General features: G+C 36.4%; 1 protein-coding gene across 2 annotated transcripts in view; it reads left to right on the top strand.

Annotated features, from left to right (window-relative positions):
• Positions 1 to 19,142, top strand: part of LOC106180599 (gamma-tubulin complex component 6-like) — a 35,254-nt gene that overhangs the window by 3,414 nt on the left and 12,698 nt on the right. Inside the window, exons 8-29 of one of the 2 annotated variants that reach the window (XM_087014857.1) lie at positions 443 to 564; positions 849 to 891; positions 1,111 to 1,268; positions 1,640 to 1,847; positions 2,078 to 2,373; positions 2,680 to 2,740; positions 2,921 to 3,030; positions 3,425 to 3,516; positions 3,929 to 4,068; positions 4,416 to 4,555; positions 4,917 to 5,008; positions 5,258 to 5,346; positions 5,602 to 5,717; positions 6,081 to 6,246; positions 6,660 to 8,214; positions 8,586 to 8,687; positions 8,862 to 9,018; positions 13,566 to 13,707; positions 14,014 to 14,170; positions 14,425 to 14,462; positions 14,892 to 15,024; positions 15,497 to 15,713. In XM_087014857.1, coding sequence (XP_086870983.1) covers positions 443 to 564; positions 849 to 891; positions 1,111 to 1,268; positions 1,640 to 1,847; positions 2,078 to 2,373; positions 2,680 to 2,740; positions 2,921 to 3,030; positions 3,425 to 3,516; positions 3,929 to 4,068; positions 4,416 to 4,555; positions 4,917 to 5,008; positions 5,258 to 5,346; positions 5,602 to 5,717; positions 6,081 to 6,246; positions 6,660 to 8,214; positions 8,586 to 8,687; positions 8,862 to 9,018; positions 13,566 to 13,707; positions 14,014 to 14,170; positions 14,425 to 14,462; positions 14,892 to 15,024; positions 15,497 to 15,713 — 4,334 coding nt within the window. Of the gene's footprint in view, positions 1 to 442; positions 565 to 848; positions 892 to 1,110; positions 1,269 to 1,639; positions 1,848 to 2,077; positions 2,374 to 2,679; positions 2,741 to 2,920; positions 3,031 to 3,424; positions 3,517 to 3,928; positions 4,069 to 4,415; positions 4,556 to 4,916; positions 5,009 to 5,257; positions 5,347 to 5,601; positions 5,718 to 6,080; positions 6,259 to 6,659; positions 8,215 to 8,585; positions 8,688 to 8,861; positions 9,019 to 13,565; positions 13,708 to 14,013; positions 14,171 to 14,424; positions 14,463 to 14,891; positions 15,025 to 15,496; positions 15,714 to 19,142 lie in introns of both variants that reach the window. The other variant, XM_087014856.1, reaches the window with a different exon arrangement.

The following is a 19,142-nucleotide window of genomic DNA, read 5'->3' as shown; positions in this document are numbered from 1 at the left end:
AAGTATAAACCAGCAGGATGGGTCAGGACAAAAACCATGTGGTACAGTGAGATAACCAAGGTACCTGTTCAGCATTTGCCAAGGAGTCCATTGTTAGGGGCATTGATTGTGATATTGCATCATAAGTCCACTCCTCTTGCCAAGTATGAGGTATCTTTCACTTTAAATATTACATTAGAACTATATTGTCATGTCAGACTTTGTAAGGGGGAAAAACCCTTTGTACTCCATCCTGACAATAATATAGGATTGCGTTATATTTTGAAATGTCAACTGTGTTAAAGCTGAGAGTATGTTTTTAATTCTACCTTTTTCAGCCAAATGTTCAGACTGAATTCTCAATTGAAATTACACAAGATAGGATTAAATTTTGTATATTAAGCAAATATGCATCACCTTTAAAAAATGCTTTAGATAATTTGTTATTTTGATTTTTTTTCAGAGTATTCTGGAAGACAGCTATGAGAGAAATCGCCAGTTCACATTGTTTGGGGGCTTGGTCAGTGGTGGCCGGTCATCTTCACTGGACATCAAGCTAGAGGTTCCAGAGTTGAGAGAAGACAAGTGAGTTGTTGAAATGACATTTGGTCAAAATTGTCCTCAGCTCATTGCTGTGTGCAAACTGGACCCATGTGATAGTTGACAAAGGAGACCAAATATCTCACAATGCTATAGTTCTCTTATTTATTTATTCATTTATATCGTTTATTTCCCTGCCATTATTAACATTTTAACTTTCAACTAAATTGTTTTTTTTTTTTTAGTGTGTATCAGATTTACATTATTAAAAATTATTTCAACATTAACATGACATTTTGTTTAACTTTTTAATTTTTTCTTTCTGCTAGTATGCCTGAAATCAGAATTCCCAAAATACCAAAAGTACAAGAGGTGAGATTTTGTCAAAACAATTTGCATTTTTCATGAGATTTTACCTTATAAATTTTTCTTGTTTTTTTGTAAGTCATGATTGAGATGTTTTTGATAGATGTCTTCATATTTTAATAATTTGAAAGTTGCTAGCCTGGGCTGAATAGAGTAATTATTACCAATATGAAGTTGGGTACTAATGCAGTAAACTTCAGTATCTTTGCTTGTTACAAATGAAAGGTTTCACAAACATCAGAAGACGAGGGATTTATGGAAGGTAGCACGCCATCTTCAGAAGTAGCATCATCACCAGTTTCTACACAAGATGGAGCCACAATATGGGAACAGGCATTAAAGTACACTAAAAATAGGCATTACACTTGGGAGAATGTGGGAAAGTAAGTGCTGCTATGAAAATGTAAACTTTGGCTATTATATTATGTTGTTGATATGGGAAGGCAAGCAGTAAACATCTGTATAACCAACTGTTTTTACTTTCATTAAATGGAACTACGGGTATGGGAAGATAATTATGACTTGCACAGATATGATTTTTTCTTAACTTAAACAGCCCCTAGACCGAGTCGTAAGACCACTGCCCTATTTCTTTCTTCTTTTTTTTTTCATACAATCCAAAGTCATGTCTGCTTGCACAATAATCCTATAAATACAGAGAGGTTGTACAGTACAGAAAATCGATAATCGGATCCATTGCAGTAGTGTTGGTGAAATATTTACCAGGTCTGACTGCAGTTACATTTATTTCCAGAGAACCTGGTCCCACAGAGAGACCCTATATTACTGAGGCAGGATCTCAGGCATTTGATCAGCTTTATGACACACGCATGCAACAGTTGTCATTGGTGGATGCCAAATTCAAACTACCAACCAAAAGGCTGGTTACACAGAGGCAATTGGTCAAAGATGTGTTGAATCTTTTAATTGGTTTGCCTTCGCATACGTTTCTTTTTGATGAGGTGAGTTGTATCTTTTTTATTATGTCCAAGCTTGTATGTATTGTGTTAAACAAGATTGAGAAGTGTTTCAAGTAACCGTTTGCAGGTCAAATATAAGAATTATAAGAAAAATTGGTTCAAAATTATTGGATTATAAAATATTTTCCCAGCTAAGATAATTATAAGGCCTGCAATTTAATTTGAATTGCTGAAAATAAATTAATTAAGATGATAACCCTTAAACATTACAGGCACTCCAGACTTTCACAATGAAAGAAGCCACATATTTATCAGGAACCTCTCCAGAAGGAATACAGACTTTGTGCAGTAGTTTCTTGGAGTGTGGCTCCCTCTACAGTAGATTGAGCACATTTTCTCTGCCGCCTGTTGTGAATTCCCTGTACACAGCAGGACTCATATTCCAGGCTTTCACTGAGGCTGTTAGAAAGTATCTTCAGCACTATCGTGATGTTGTCTTAAGTGTTCCTGAGGGCATGACGCTGCTGGAACTGAAGGTTTTATTTCATAAAGTCATTATGCAGATGAGGTAAGTCATGCTTACTTGACGCATGGTCTGTCAGATTCAGAAGACCTGTTCACTTTCACTTATGTTTTGCACCATGACTTAATAGTGTTTGGATATGTCCTCATAGAATTGAACTTACAGATACATAAGATTGCTCATGCTGTTCATACTGGATAGATAAAAGCTCTTTGTGTGTGTCATTATACAACTGTCACGGTGTCTTTGAAATGGTACTCTGAAAAGTTTTGCTTGCTTACCGTGCAGCTACAATATTTGAAATTATGGAAGATTTAATTTTGAGTTCACATCATTTTTGGTTTATTCCAGGTACTTGGGAGCACTTTGCAGATGTGATACTGGAGGAAATAGTGAAGAAGAATTTCCCACTGTAAGTCTTTTTTTCACAAGAATTATTAGTTACTTAAACTAAACCTTAGTAAAAATAACGTGTGGATTATTTTAAAGGTGAAACTTGTTTGGGGAATTTTTTTTAAAGTAACAGTGGAACAATATTCCAGATTGCTCATTTGCATTTGGATATGGCATATATATTTAATTTTTCTTCCAGGGAATCCAGCTCCTGTCTTACCTGTACCAGGAAGCACTGAATGCTGTCAATTCAGACAACTACCCCATGCTGCTGTCTCTTCTGTGTACTACTGCTGGACCCTATCTGATGTCAGTATTAGATGATTGCATTGGCTTGTATAGGTGCAAGTGTGTTTGGGTGGAAGAATGTATGCACATGTTTGCACAGGATGCCTGTCAGCCTGTATCTGTTCTTGTTTGCCTCTGTATGTGTTAGGGTGTTTACATGCACGCATGCATATGTTCATATTGGTTTATAAATGCATCTGTGTGGGATTAGACATGTCAAAGAAGCATTTTTTTAACTTGAAATGATTGGCTGTGACAATAATCGTTTCCTTCAGTTTTTATTTTAATATTATATTTATACTGACATTTTGTTTTCTTTTTCTCCAAAGCCTTCCCTGAATGCATTCATATTAATACTGTTTTTATTATTATTATTATTATTATTATTATTATTATTATTATTATTATTATTCAGTTTTGTCCAGGGCTGGGTATTCGAGGGAGTGTGCAGAGACATCTATGGAGAGTTACAAATCCGAGTCAGTGGGGAATATCTGCAGCTCAGGGGTAGGTGATAACTTTGTAGTGTATACTTGAAAAGTCGATGTCTGTTTTACTAAGAGTTTCAAAAAAGTTTTTGGGTTTTGCTTGGAATTCTGAGAGATAGATTGAGGACTATCTAAAATTGACTTTGTAATATTTGTTTAAGAGCACTTTGTGAAAGAGCTTCCCTCAATAAATGTAAATTACATTCCTTAATGGGTTATTGTGTGTTTTCAGATACAAATTTTCTCATGCTTTTTGTTTTTTTTCTACCTAATTTTTTTCATAAATGTATCATAACTTCATAAGTAGACTAAGTGCTAGCTTTGGTTAAATATTTCTGTATCAATTTAAGATAATTATTGACAATGTTATGAATACTCAGCACAATAATAATGATAATACTTAATGTTCTATATTTTAATTCAAATATCAGATCGTAGTTACTGGACCAAAGGCTACCAGTTGTTAGCTGCTGAGACCACCTCCTCTGTGCCATTGTTTCTCACTGATCTGGCCAATGATATCTTTGTGTGTGGAAAATCTATAAATCTCCTCAAGCTGTGTTGTCCAGAGGTGAGATTTGCACTTTACCTGTTTAAGTGGTTATAGCTTGTATACCTCAGGAGAGGAACATTATTTAGAGAATGAGGTTAACATGATTTGGTGTTATATTATGAAGTAGTTGATTAAGATTATCTAGGTAATTTAAAATTGTCTTGATAATTCAGTGTAGTTTTTTTATTTGCTTGGATACACTGGAAAAAATGAAATCATATTTTATATTGGTGTATATAAATATTTGTTCTGAAGGGCAGGTGGAGTCTAAAGTTAATAACAATTTGTCCTGCCAGTTCTTATAAATGCTTGTCACTCATTGTATTAACTCTAACAGTGAAAATATTTTTTTTTCCAATTTCCAGCACTTCATGTGTAACATAGATGTCCCGATCCCGCGCTTAATGATCACTTTCTCTGAGGAGGAGCTGAACAGCATAGAGCAGAGGTGCCAGATCTATGTGAACATGGTGGAGATGAGGGCAAGGCAGATACTGGTGACTAGGTGGGTTAACTGTCACTGTCAGTTTTATGGTATTAATGCATTGATTGTTCCCTTTTGTGTGTGTGTGTGTGTGTGTGTGTGTGTGTGTGTGTGTGTGTGTGTGTGTGTGTGTGTGTGTGTGTGTGTGTGTGTGTGTGTGTGTGTGTGTGTGTGTGTGTGTGCGTGTGCCAAGAGTAAAACAATATTATATTTTTGATGTTTTACTTATTTTGTAATATCTAGTAAGTTTTTAAAGCTTATTCTAGAATTTAATGAAAAATTACCCAATTATACTTAAAATGTTAATAAGATATTTACTGGAATTACATTGTGTGAATTTTGGCTATACGAAATTAAATAAAGAGAGCATGGTTTGTTCTAGGGAGCAGATGCTGTTACGCGTAGAGCAGGCCAGGCAGGATTTGGTACAGAGAGCACGACAGGCACAGGTACGGGAGATGGACAGATTGAAAGGTAACTAAACCTATCCAATACTTTTTTCACTGCAGCCTGAGATAAAATTGAGTAGATTAGATTAGCCTGAAAAAAATAGCAGAATCTATCAGAATTTCATCTAACACATTTGTTTAGTTTAAAATAAAATAAAAAAAGTTATATTTACAATTTTTATATGCTCTTTCCCAGTATTAAGAAAAGTATATGTAGAATTGATGTTTTATTTAATTTTGCTTCATTTAATCTTTTACGGTCCTTGCTTTTCAGCCAGAATGGAAGAAATAAGAAAAGCAGAAGACATAAAAAAGAGAAAACAGTTCAGGGAATTGAAGGAACAGATGGAGAAAGATTTGAGAGTAAGTACACTTTGAATTTTGGAAAGCAATAACAAAGAATGTGAGTAAAAAAAATGAAACATTGCAAGTAAATGACTTGTTTTGAAAAAAATCCTTTGGTAATATCAGATTAACTGCCACTTGTATGCCTAACTTCAACAATGGTCTAACTGAAACAAGTTCTCTTATTGCAGTCCTCAGTATATTTACATTCAGTGATATTGATCTCCTAGTGCTTTAGTTCCTGCTCACTCATTATTCTTACCACTGTTTCAGAGGCGAGCCATGGAGGTAGAACAAGAGAAACAAGAGGACCGGGACAGAATAGATGCTCAGTTAAGGAAGGAGGAGGAGGCCGCAGAGGCTGAAGCTGCCTTGGAGGAGAGAGCAAGGTAAAGAGACAACTACTTAATTTTTCACCCACCTTAGAATTTTAGTTTGGTATATTTATATGCTTGGTGCTTGTGGCTCGGTTTGCGTCAATGGAGCTGAAGCCGGGGACATGAACTTTTCTAATCTTATACAACAGTAATTATTCGTTAGATTTATGCAGAATTAAAACTTTAAAAATAATATTAATACAACATTTCTTCTCATATTTTTAGGAAATATTTGTGGTAGTTGTGTGGGAGTGGAAAAAGTGATTACAATTTTAGCTGGCTCCTTGTCAGCTATTTTTTAATAACCTTTTGCCTTTGCACAATTTTGTGCTCTTGGAATACTCCCTAGTTGTGTACTGATTTATTGTTTTCCAGGGAGGAATTAGTAGAATACTACCAGAAGCTAACAGAGGAGGCAGCGTTTAGAGAGCAGAAGGCACTGTGGCGTGTACGTAGAAGACAGCTGGATCTGGCCAGGCAGACTTTCCTACAACAAGATGAGGATAGGTGGAGTGCAGAAATGAGGAAGAAACAAGGCAGTGTGGGTGATTCTGTATGTACTGTATTTTAGCTTTAAAGAAAGAAAAGAAATGGCTTTTTTCTATTCCTCTTTTGTTTTATTTTATTATTTTTGAAGGCAAATAAAAGAAAATGAATGTTCAGTAGAAACTAAAAGAGGTAATATTATTTATACATTGAAAGTTAAATTTATAAACTTTTTTGTGCTTACTGTTATGAAAATGGAGTGCTGATTATTTTGAGTTATAAAGTTTATGTTGGAATTTATATAATTTTTGTATGATACCTACTGAAACGAAATGAAATCTGAAACAATGATTCCTTCAATAAATCACTTTTCAACAAAAATTTCAATTTTAAAGATGTTTAGACTTCATTTGTAATAATGTCAAAGTTTTTCAGTATTCCACAGCTGGTACAATTTTCTTTTTCCAGATGGCAATACCAGTAGTGCCATCTACAGACCAGACCCAACTGGATGTGAGTATGCCCACACTTGAGGGTCCCACAACAACAGATGGCGCCACAAACCTCATGGACTTATCTTTGAGACATTTGACTGCTCCTTCAAATCTTCCAAGAGTAACCATCCCTGCCCTTCCTGATGCTGTGGATTCCTGGGACGAAACACAAGTCTCTCGGGGGACAGCTGTAGATGGGAGAATACCCACAGGAGATCTGTTGAATGTATCACATATAGATCCACCTCAGACTCAGAGCCGTACGTCAGGACAGGACAGGAATTTGTTGGACATGTCTATTGGAGTGCTTCCAAAGTGGGCCCAGAAAGGGGTGTCTGAAGCTGAAGGGGGATCAGATCGGAAAAAGCAGGCTGAGGATGAAAAGAAATTTGATCCAGAAGGAAAAGAGCTCCCTACCTGGGCCTCTGTGGGTCTGAAAAGACCTCTGGTGCCTGCCTTTGGTTTAGATACGTACTCTTCGACTGATCTACCAGTGTGGGCACGCAATCCTGAGGGAAAGTTGGTTGAAATTGATGATATCGACCTAAATTTTAGATCATCAGTGACTCCGTCAGCTTTGTCAGGGCAGGAGACTGGCTCAAAAGTCACCTCTAATTTGACACCAGAGGCCGCTGCAGGCACAGATGACATTATTACTACAGACTCAAAAGTGAAAGAGGAAGAACAAGCTGATTCTGCTCAAAAACCAGGAACAGATGTGATTGATTCTGCTCAAAGAGAAGAGGAAGTTTTGTCAAAGTCATCCGATGATATCCAGAAATCAAAGCAAGTTTCTGTAGCTCATCCAAGCAGGGAGACAGAAGACACCACTGATAGGGTGAAAGTTCACAGAAAACCTGTCACAGGGATGCATGCTGGGAAGGAATCTGAAGAATCCATTTCAGATATCCAAACAAGGCACAAGAAAATGGTCGAAGGATCCCATGTTGGACAGCAATCGGAATCTAGTGTACAAAAGTCCATCTCCGGAATACGTTTAAGTGAGCACATGCATGCTGGGAAGGAATCTGAGCCACAGGAATCCGTGATAAAGAAGCAAAGTGCTTTTGGTCATGTTTCAGAAACATCAAGTGAGGAGAAGAGAATGTTTCCAAGAATGAAGAGAAGAGACGGGTACAGTGCTTTAATGGAGTCTCTGGACACGAGTTTTCAGGTAAAACCCAAGCCACATCTCAAGTTTAGGAAAGACTTACATTCATCATCTGAATCAGACTCGCAAAAAGACGTGGATCAAGCTCGTCGTGAAAAGTTTAAGGAAATCAACGTGCATGGGCATGTCTCACAAGAAACCATGACCAAGGATGATGAAGAAGAGAAACGACAAAGAAAATTCCTTGAGAGAAATGTGCACGGACATTCTAGTGTTGAGTCCCAATATGTTGATACAGATGAGTTACGGAGGAAAAGATTCCAGGAAATGAATGTCAAAGGTCATGCTTCTGATTCTTCGGTTCAGAGGCTGCTGTATGGAGAGGAGTATATGAGACTGGGGAAGGTAACCGAAGAAGGTAAGATTTCTTTTTTTATTCATTTTATTTTAACTTTTTTATTTAAGGTGTGCAGTATTTCAGTAATTAAAGGAAAAGTTGGAACATACTGTATAAGTACTAAGAAGACAAAAAGGAAGTTAATGTAGATCATTATTTTCATCATCATCCGTCTATTTTATGAAAAATTGAAAAAAATGTCAGGTTCACTCGTGTGCAATTGGTTATTCTAGACCAGTAAATAGTTGATTATTTTATTCATCATTTTGGCACTGGTTTTGTCAATAAATATATATTTAGCAAAGACAAATATGGCTTCAGTGACAATGTATAAAATGTATGAAATTCTTATAATGTCCTACCCTGATGCTGTTTTTACTTTTGTCCGAAAGGAGAAGAGGATGTGGTCACTTCAGAACAGGTGGACAGAGAGGAGCCAGTCTGGACAGACATGCTGACCATTGAGCCGTACAAAAGCAGCTTCCCCGAGTTTGGTAAGATCTCTCTCTCTCTCTCTCTCTCTCTCTCTTAGTTTTACTTGAAATTTTTTCTATATAATAATATTACATTTCTCTGTTGAAATTTTTATTCAAAACTCACCCATGTGTTGAGAAGTGACAATACTGGAAAATGAAGCATGATAAATTTACACTACACTCTCCTTCTAGTTGAGACTCCACGTGTAGACCTCATGGCTAACATTATCGAGGATCCATTGAGCCAAGGGGATTATGGGAAAAGCATCACTGATGACATCACAGCGGCTAATTTTATGTCACTCCCTGTGTTACTGAAGAGAGCTGTCACAGCGCCTTTGATGGCCCAGTAAGAACACCTGGCTTTTTGACTTCAATTTGTAATATACAGTGGACTCTGCAAAATTCAGACACTTTGGGACAGTAAAATTTGTCCCAGTTACGTGAGGAATGTTTTTATGCAATGTTAATAAGTTTCTGCTAATTCCGTACGTAGTTACTGTTAGTCCCTTGCCTACAGTGGTCTATCGTTTCATTGTGTTAAAAGCTCCAATGGCCAGACAATTTTCACGGTGCATGAAGATAAACAGTTAAAAAATACCCACAATAAATTCGGCAACTGTAGGATGCGCCAACATATAGATAATTGCGATAGTATTTATGTCGAAATATCAAAATGAATAGCCCTGCCGTTCCAATCGGCAATCCTCGACTGTCGAGTGCGGAGACATCCGAGTAGTTCCGAGTGCTGCCGTTCGACCCTTTAAACCAATCAAAGCAACGGAAAGGGGCAACGTGATCACTTGACCTACATCTGATCGATGTAAACAATGAATTTCCATGCGAAGCTTGCACATTGAATAGATGATTCCCATGCGTCGTTTCAATAAAAAAAATATGTCCTAGGTTTTAAAAATCGATGTCAGTATTGAGAGAAAGATTTAGATAGATGTATTTTAGGTGTATTTATATAACTGGCTAAATGATGACGTGAATTCACGGCAAAAAGGTATGTAGTATAGCCCGTAGACTGTGCACTGTACCACTTCTACAATCGCACACAGGTCACACTATTACCCAATATAGTGATCATATAATCACTTGCATGTATGTTCAGTAATGTTACATTGAATGCATTTAAAATTCTCAGGTGTGTGAAAGCGCATATAATCACTTAAAATTATTTGACTCAATATTTTACACTGATAAATAGTATAAATCCATGTGTAGAGTTACAAACTAGCCACTAGGTATCATGCGGGCTGTCAGTATATGAAGCTGGCAAGTGCTCAAAAAATTATTTAAAAAATATCTAAGTACTTCACTAGGTAGAATAATTGAGGTTTTTACGTTCAAGTTTATCTTTAAATTGCAGAGGTACATTTCTTAAAGAAGTTTGATTATTGCAATTAATTGCAGCATTGTCTAGTAACAACAGCATATTAAAAGAAATAACAGCTCACATTTAACAAGGCTTTTATGATATATATAATATATTTTTTCCAACTTAATTATTTTAACTGTGAAATTATAACTTTCTACATTTCTTGTGCATATCTGAAAAAGATGAATAAAATGCCATTCGAACAGGTGCACTTAAAGTCTTGCAAATGGATTTTGGGTCTAAGAAAGGCTAGCAATACCATTTTTAGAGCTGAGCTCGGCAGTTACCCTATAATTTCAACTATAACTATAGTCTATAGATTAGTCTTAGACTGGAACAACTTCCAGTAGATAATAGAACTGTAAATCAGGTGCACAATCTTGAGCAAGATACAAAGGGAGACACATGGACAGAATCTATCCGAAGATAACAACCCACCAAAGAAATTATATCAAATAGAAAACCTTGTAGAAATATTGAACATAAAAATCGAAAAAAAATCTTCTGGCAGGAATTAAATAGCTCAATCTCAAACAAATTAAGGGCATACAAAACAATTAAAAAATATTATGAATGTGAAAATTACATCAAAATGAGTGTCTCCCCATTAAATATCAACACACTTGCAAAAATTAGACTAAGTGACCACAACTTTTTTTTTTTTTTTTTTTTTTTTTTTTTACAAATAATGCAGATAGCTGGCAGCACTGGTAACTTTGATATACTGATCTCAGTTTCTTGGGAGATGGACCTTGTATTTTGGGAAGAGTACAACTGGTTGATGGTTCTGCAAAAGAAGCAAAATAACATTTTACTTTTCATACCATATATATTAGTGCATTTTAATGTGCAGATACTGACTACTACAGAAACAACTTTAAAGTTGGATAAATATCCAAGTGGGTGAAAGAAAGATATGTAAAAAAATAGTTATGTGCTCAAAATTCAGTTATAAAAACAGTTGCCCTGTATAAATAAAAAGACAACAGAGAATACATATTTCAAATAAAAACATCTGGATACCTGGATACACAAATGATTTAGTAAATACAGAGCAGACCGCAAATTCTTGATTGTTGCAAGTGCAATTGTATATACAATCACTATGATTTAACTATAAAATAAATAAATAATAATGAAATAAGATAAGACAGTAGCATGTGAGTTTATCACATGATTGACACCAAGTGATATTGACAACTAATTACATATATCCTCAGTGTTTGCCTCTTAGGAAAATTAGTTGCTGGACCGAAAGTTCAGCCATCTTGAGAAGTAGCTGGCTCGAATGTCTACCGGGTGGGAAAACTTCTCAGCCCGTTCTGAAAGTTGTCAGCCCCGGGCAGACGGTCCAGCCTTAATTTCTAACACTGTATATCCTCATGATTCAAAGGGCATAGGGCAGGTATAGGATTCAATGTATTAGTGGCTCAGGGTGTTCCTTCTATGAGGAACTAAGCTGTAACAAACTACAGGCAAATGAGACCCACTGTTTAATATTTGTTGCAACAAAGACAAATTAATCAAGCTTATAGATCTAATAAGTAATAGGGAGCCCACTAGCATTCTGCTGCCCAGATTAATATAAGATGCCTTAAATAAAAGTGCCTCTTCTCTTTAACTGAACTACATCTACCAGTCACCCTACTCATTATCATTATTCCTTTATTGATACTGTCAACGTATTTCTTTATTGATACTATTTATGTATACCTTTACTGATTCTATTCATAAGGGAAAGTTACAAGGATTATTCCTAACAGTCCTAATTAAATTAATCACATTGCAGCTTGTTCTGTGAAAAGCTATCCTACTTTTTCTGGCTCACAAGATACAGTAAATATTCCCTAAAATACATTCTCATTGAAGTTGGGCTTAGCCTATACATATTTATATTAACTAATGGTTGCACATGTGCAGCAATGTATTGGGGGGGGGGGGGGGGGGGGGGGGAGGACCACTCCACAAATAACATAAAATATTCTACCATGATACTTAAGCCTCTGTCTCATAAGATCCCACCATAACATTTGTTTGTATATCTTGTTGTGTGAAGCCTTACATTATTTTGTGTAAATGCAATGCTAATATCGATGAACTAATAATGAGATGTTAATCATGGCAAGAACATCCAGCTAGCTTAGGCTGTATTCCCAGCGCTTTTAGATCGATCTATCCCTGCGGGGAGTCTCACTAGATTACTGTCAGATAATCCGGCTTAAATGTCCGTCCCGCCTACTACAATCTGTAAGGGGGTAATTAACTTTCGTGTCCGCCCCGCTGACAGCTGTTGAGCGTGAACCCCCAGGGAGTTAGGTCGATCTAAAGTAGATTGATCTAATCTCTGGAAATGGGGTCTTATACTATTTTATTCAACAGAGAATGAGTTGTTTCAAATCTTAAAACCTCTAAGTATTTACAAATAAAATAATAATAACACTAATAAACTTTTTTATCATTTTCTTTTTTTCTTTCTTTCATATCACTTTTATCAGTCACATATTGTTATGTAACATCAGCCACATACGATGTAAACATCACACGATCGGGGCTGACTTAAAAACAAATCACAATATGTTGACATACCTTCTTCAGCAGGACTGCCTTGTTTCTCAGCTTTCTCATACTTCTTTGTCGCCTGAGATAACCCCTTCTTGTTAGTTAGCTTTCTGTAGCAAGAAAAGTGACATCGTGGTTTGGCTTCCAAATCGTCGAATCCTTTATCTAAATCCGTACGGATCCACTGAACATCAGCGGCTTCTCTGCTGCCAAATTTCAGCTATTGTTTCGCTAAACGACTCTAAACGTTTCCCAGCGAACACGTGTGATGGTATCTAGCATCTCTTAATTAGCTACCTTCTTCTATGTGCATGCAACACGAAAGATGAGAATTTGGCGAAGATTTCGCGTCTCCCTCCTCAGACTCTTCATTACAGCCAACCATGCTGCTTTGTTTACATGGCATGGCCTGGTGGGAAGGTGACATGACCCCCTTTCCGTTGCTTTGATTGGTTAAAAGGCTCGAACGGCAGGGCTATTCATTTTGATATTTCGACATAAATACTATCGCCATTATCTATATGTTGGCGCACCTCTCGGTTGCAGAATTTATTGTAGATATTCTTTAATTGTTTATCTTCATGCACTGTGAAAATTGTTTGGCCCCATGACATATTCACGGAAAGAGCTTTTCTAAACGCTTATATTCATATCAGGTGGGGGACTATGTAGGGTAATAATAATTTTGATATGGGACATATCATAAAATAGAATGCACCTCATGATAAATCAAGTGATAAAAATGGTAACACTAAGAAGAAAATAATAAGTAATTAGAATATTGAACTATTTAACGCTATAATAACAATAGTTAGTTTAAGAAATAGATCAAAATCCTGTCATTTTGTTTGAAAAGGTATTGATTTAAACAGAAATTTCAGTTTTGAAAAATGGACATACAATTCACATACACCCAATGTCCCATACCATTTTTATGTGCATTTATTTTCCAGAATCTCCTTGGTGAACAGGAGTGTGGTCAACTACCTAATGGTGGACTTGAAAATAGACCAGCATTTTGAGGCCCTGAGACGCTTCTTGTTCATGGAGGACGGAGAGTTTGCTCAGACACTAAGTGATCAGCTTTGTGAAAAGGTAAAATATTGGAAGGCATTGTTGTGTCATATTAAGTAGATCCATGCTGCAGCCTATTTTTTGTATTAGTAGACTTTTGATAACTTGGGTTGGAAAATATTTTTTTTAGTTTCACCAAGATGCAATTAGGCTGAGTTTATAAGTTTTAGCTAAAGAAAAAACTTTAACTTAAAAAAAAACTTTTTCACCTGATTGGTTTATGATAAATGATAACATAAGGATGAAGGCGATGAGTCATGATTTTACTATAAATCTATAATACAGGTTAAAATGTTTAAAGTTGTTGTATAAACTCTTTCATTTCAGCTTGCCATGAACCCCATGCCCCATGAAATGTTGAACCCGGTGTTTTTGAACAATGTGCTGAATAGAGCCCTGAGGTACTCCATCCACAGAGAGACTGAGGCAGCCAAGAATATTAGCTTTGCAGTCAAATTTCTACCATTGGTGCTGCAACAAAATGGTAATGATTTCATTCTTTTTATCTGCAGTTAAGTTGGTATTTGAACAACCATTACGATTTGCTCTCTTCTAAAATAAACGAAAAAAATTACTGGGTATTTAAAAAGATTTAGGGGGTTTGTATTGAATAATTGAAGTTATTAATAAGGCAGAATAAGGGGCTTTCATCCAAGAGTACAACTTAAATATTTGCAATAATTTGTATTCTTTAGTTCTTTCAGCAAATAAAAAAAAATATATTGACAATTTTTTTAGCTGCTGACACCTTAGACTGTCTAGAGTTAAGATACAAGGTAACTAAGCTTATTAGTAATGGTTAATTGTGACATAACATAATTACTATTAAAAGGCAACAGGATCTATTATAATGATTGATGTTCGAAAGACTAGGGGGGTCTTCATTGCAATATCATAGGTCTTACATTTTAAGTAACAATTGGAGGGAATGGTTAACAACATTCAGGAACTTAATGATTCCTATGAAGAACTGGGCCCCGTAACTCGAAAGCATCACGTATTGTAAATAGCAATATCACATAAAGGGTACGATGTATTAAATGGGGCAAGTATGGGCGTGTTTTGGAATCGAGACGCTTGCGCTCTGTCGCCATGCACGCTGCTTTCGAGTTAAGGGGCCCTGATGGTGCAGGGCACACTTGAATGTACTTCTGTTGTGATGATTTAAGTTCACGGTTACAAAATTGCTTTTATCCTTATTTTAGGTGGATTGGCCTCTGAATATCATAATCACTGACACCTCTCTGAACAAGTACAGCAAGGTGTTTTCCTTCCTCCTACAACTGAAGAGGATTGTGTGGGCATTGAAGGACATCTGGCACAGATTAAAGAGAGATGGTGAGACTACACTTGGTGGCTTGGTGTTGATACACAAAGAAAGAGACCTTTGAATTTAATGCATTCATATAAACTACAAAAATGAATTGACTGTGCTCCATTACCCTGACCCCTTTATTTATTCCCTGGATCATCCAGCTATTTTTTTACGTTCAAATATTTTGGTGTCTAATTTTTTTTCCGGAGGTCCATTCTTATCTTTTTTGGGTTAATATCAAAATCCTGCTTCACCACTAAAGACTTCTTAACATAGGCTACATTCAGAACAGCAGAGTAACTAGTCCATAGATAAAATATGGTGAATATAATATCCCCTAATAGACATTGAATAAATTCTCCGCGGGGATTACGCAACAACAAGCAGGTCTGCCATTTTTGATCTGTGGACTAGTTAGTCTGCTGTTGCGAATGCGGCCATACTGACTTCTTGATTTTAGAAAGTCTTAAACATTTTTATCGCCCTCCACTTCAGCCTCACAGAACAACGCTGCCAACGCCCCACTGTTCCGCCAGCTGCAGTTGTTCCGTCACGAGATGCAGCATTTTGTGCGTGTAATGCAGGGCTATATCTCCAACCAGTTGATCCACGTTGGCTGGCTAGAGCTACAGGAGAGCTTGAAGACCAGGGTCCACAACCTGGATGACCTTCATCATGTCCATGGGGAGTACATCAATAATGCTGTATTCAGGTAGGAAAATCTTGATAGAAGAGATAATAGTCTTCTGGATTTGTCTTGAAATACAAATGTTTGGGTATTTTATATATGCCTCAGACCCCCCCCTCCCCCCCCCCCCTCCACTTTCCCCACTCCACATTTAGAGTTTTGCATTTTCATGATTGTAAAGATTTTTTTTAAAGTCCACTTTTATCTCTGTGATTACACTTTTATCTAGTGATCTCATGTGGAAGTGATGAACAATCTGATTAATTAGGTTTGTATGTAGTCAGTTATATATTGATAAACGTATTAATTTTATTAAAGTTCTTGACATCCTCAGAATGAGTCCTTGCCTGTAAAGACATTGCAGCCACTATACCCATTCTCATATATGAAGTTAAAAGCTTTATTTATTTGTCATGTTTTCTTGATGTATTGTGTCAATAAAAAAAAAAAAAAAAAGCTTTATTTATCCACTGAGACAACATAATTGTACCACCAGCGTTAGCGCTGGCGGTACACATGGTTTCGGTCCCGTCCGGATCGTTCCGCCGGCTCCGTTGGCTCCGTTGGCTCCGCCGGATGGCTACCGTTACCGCTTCTCCTCCTAGACGGTAAGGGCCCCTGTACCCATCTCATGGATTTAGGTCACCTATAATCTCAACTCGTTCCACGTAAAATTTGGGCTTTGTCGGTATTGGGGTCTGGGTGTGGCACTCATTGCAATGCACCCTTGTCTAAAAATGGCAAAATTAAATGCTAATTATCTACCCTACGGAAGGAGTTATGGGAAAAATTTCTATAGACGGCTTTCCAAAAGTCATATGTGTAGATTTCAAATATACCCTTGGATTTGACCTTTGACCTTTACTTCAAGGTCAAATGGGCCAAAATTTTCAAAAAAATGAAATTTTTTACGAAAAAAAATTTTTTTGCCCTGTTATTCAGACACCACACAGACACCACACAGGAAAGTGTTACCCTTCAGGTCATCTTTCATCTCCATGAATTTGGGGTCAATCGGTGCATTTTCACGGGAGTAGCGGCCATAAGATACCGAAACTGAAAACTGTCTCTAATTCGGGAACCGTTAATGCTAGAGACCCATTCTTTTTTGCATTTTGTAGAGCATGTAAAGCCCAACACTTCAGGTGGCCTCGGTTTTTTTGTATTCCATACGGTTTTCGAGTTACGCTGTATCAAAAAGTACATATTGGTGGTGAAAGCAAAATGTGCAGTACGGTAATGGATAATAAATTTTGAACTCTGGAAAAATAAAACATAAGGCTTGGCAAAGCAGACAACTTGTGTTCAAAAATGACATTATTTCATCAAATTTGAACTTCTGAAACTTCAGAGCACCTCCTATTTCAAGAATTTTGACCAAAATGACATTTTCTTTATTTTAATTAATTTTTTCTGTACGAAATTTAAGGCACATTATGGTAACTCCAAAATTATAACATTTAGTCCCTTATATCTCCAAAACTGGCAGAGATAGGTCCATAGTTACTATTGAAGTTGAATAGGAAGTCAAATACTGGCAATCTTACTATGACCTTGAAATTGACCTTTGACCTACTTTTCACCATGAACTGAACTTTGCAAATTTTTCTTCCCTTTTATCTCCAAAACTGGCAGGTCTATAGTTACTATTGAACTTGAATAGGAAGTCATATACTGGCAATCTAAATGTGACCTTAAAATTGACCTTTGACCTACTTTACACCATGAACTGAATTTTGCAAATTTTGCTTTCCTTTTATCTCCAAAACTGGCAGAGATAGGTCCGTAGTTACTATTGAACTTAAAAAAGGAAGTCATATACTGGCAATCTATATGTGACATTAAAATTGACCTTTGACCTACTTTTCACCATGAACTGAATTTTGCAAATTTTGCTTTCCTTTTATCTCCAAAACTAGCTGAGATAGGTCCGTAGTTACTATTGAACTTGAATAGGAAGTCATATACTGGCAATCTAAATGTGACCTTAAAATTGACCTTTGACCTACTTTTCACCATAAACTGAACTTTGCAAAATTTGCTTCCCTTTTATCTCCAAAACTGGCTGAGATAGGTCCATAGTTACTATTGAACTTGAATAGGAAGTCATATACTGGCAATCTAAATGTGACCTTGAAATTGACCTTTGACCTACTTTTCTCCATGAACTGAACTTTGCAAATTTTTCTTCCCTTTTATCTCCAAAACTGGCAGAGATAGGTCCATAGTTACTATTGAAGTTGAATAGGAAGTCATATACTGGCAATCTAAATGGGACCTTAAAATTGACCTTTGACCTACTTTACACCATGAACTGAATTTTGCAAATTTTGCTTTCCTTTTATCTCCAAAACTGGCTGAGATAGGTCTGTAGTTACTATTGAACTTGAATAGGAAGTCATATACTGGCAATCTAAATGTGACCTTAAAATTGACCTTTGACCTACTTTTCACCATCAACTGAACTTTGCAAATTTTTCTTCCCTTTTATCTCCAAAACTGGCAGAGATAGGTCCATAGTTACTATTGAACTTGAATAGGAAGTCATATACTGGCAATCTAAATGTGACCTTAAAATTGACCTTTGACCTACTTTACACCATGAACTGAATTTTGCAAATTCTGCTTTCCTTTTATCTCCAAAACTGGCAGAGATAGGTCCGTAGTTACTATTGAACTTGAAAAAGGAAGTCATATACTGGCAATCTATATGTGACATTAAAATTGACCTTTGACCTACTTTTCACCATGAACTGAATTTTGCAAATTTTGCTTTCCTTTTATCTCCAAAACTAGCTGAGATAGGTCCGTAGTTACTATTGAACTTGAATAGGAAGTCATATACTGGCAATCTAAATGTGACCTTAAAATTGACCTTTGACCTACTTTTCACCATAAACTGAACTTTCCGAAATTTGCTTCCCTTTTATCTCCAAAACTGGCTGAGATAGGTCCATAGTTACTATTGAACTTGAATAGGAAGTCATATACTGGCAATCTAAATGTGACCTTGAAATTGACCTTTGACCTACTTTTCTCCATGAACTGAACTTTGCAAATTTTTCTTCCCTTTTATCTCCAAAACTGGCAGAGATAGGTCCATAGTTACTATTGAAGTTGAATAGGAAGTCATATACTGGCAATCTAAATGTGACCTTAAAATTGACCTTTGACCTACTTTACACCATGAACTGAATTTTGCAAATTTTGCTTTCCTTTTATCTCCAAAACTGGCTGAGATAGGTCCGTAGTTACTATTGAACTTGAATAGGAAGTCATATACTGGCAATCTAAATGTGACCTTAAAATTGACCTTTGACCTACTTTTCACCATAAACTGAACTTTGCAAATTTTGCTTCCCTTTCATCTCAAAAACTGGCAGAGATAAGTCCATAGTTACTATTGAACTTGAATAGGAAGTCATATACTGGCAATCTAAATGTGACCTTGAA

The sequence above is a fragment of the Lingula anatina genome, chromosome 6 (genome assembly GCF_051362555.1).
Source record: "Lingula anatina isolate TDL-2025a chromosome 6, LinAna3.0, whole genome shotgun sequence".
Taxonomy (NCBI): Eukaryota; Metazoa; Brachiopoda; class Lingulata; order Lingulida; family Lingulidae; genus Lingula; species Lingula anatina.
This window is presented reverse-complemented; position numbering and strand designations above follow the sequence as displayed.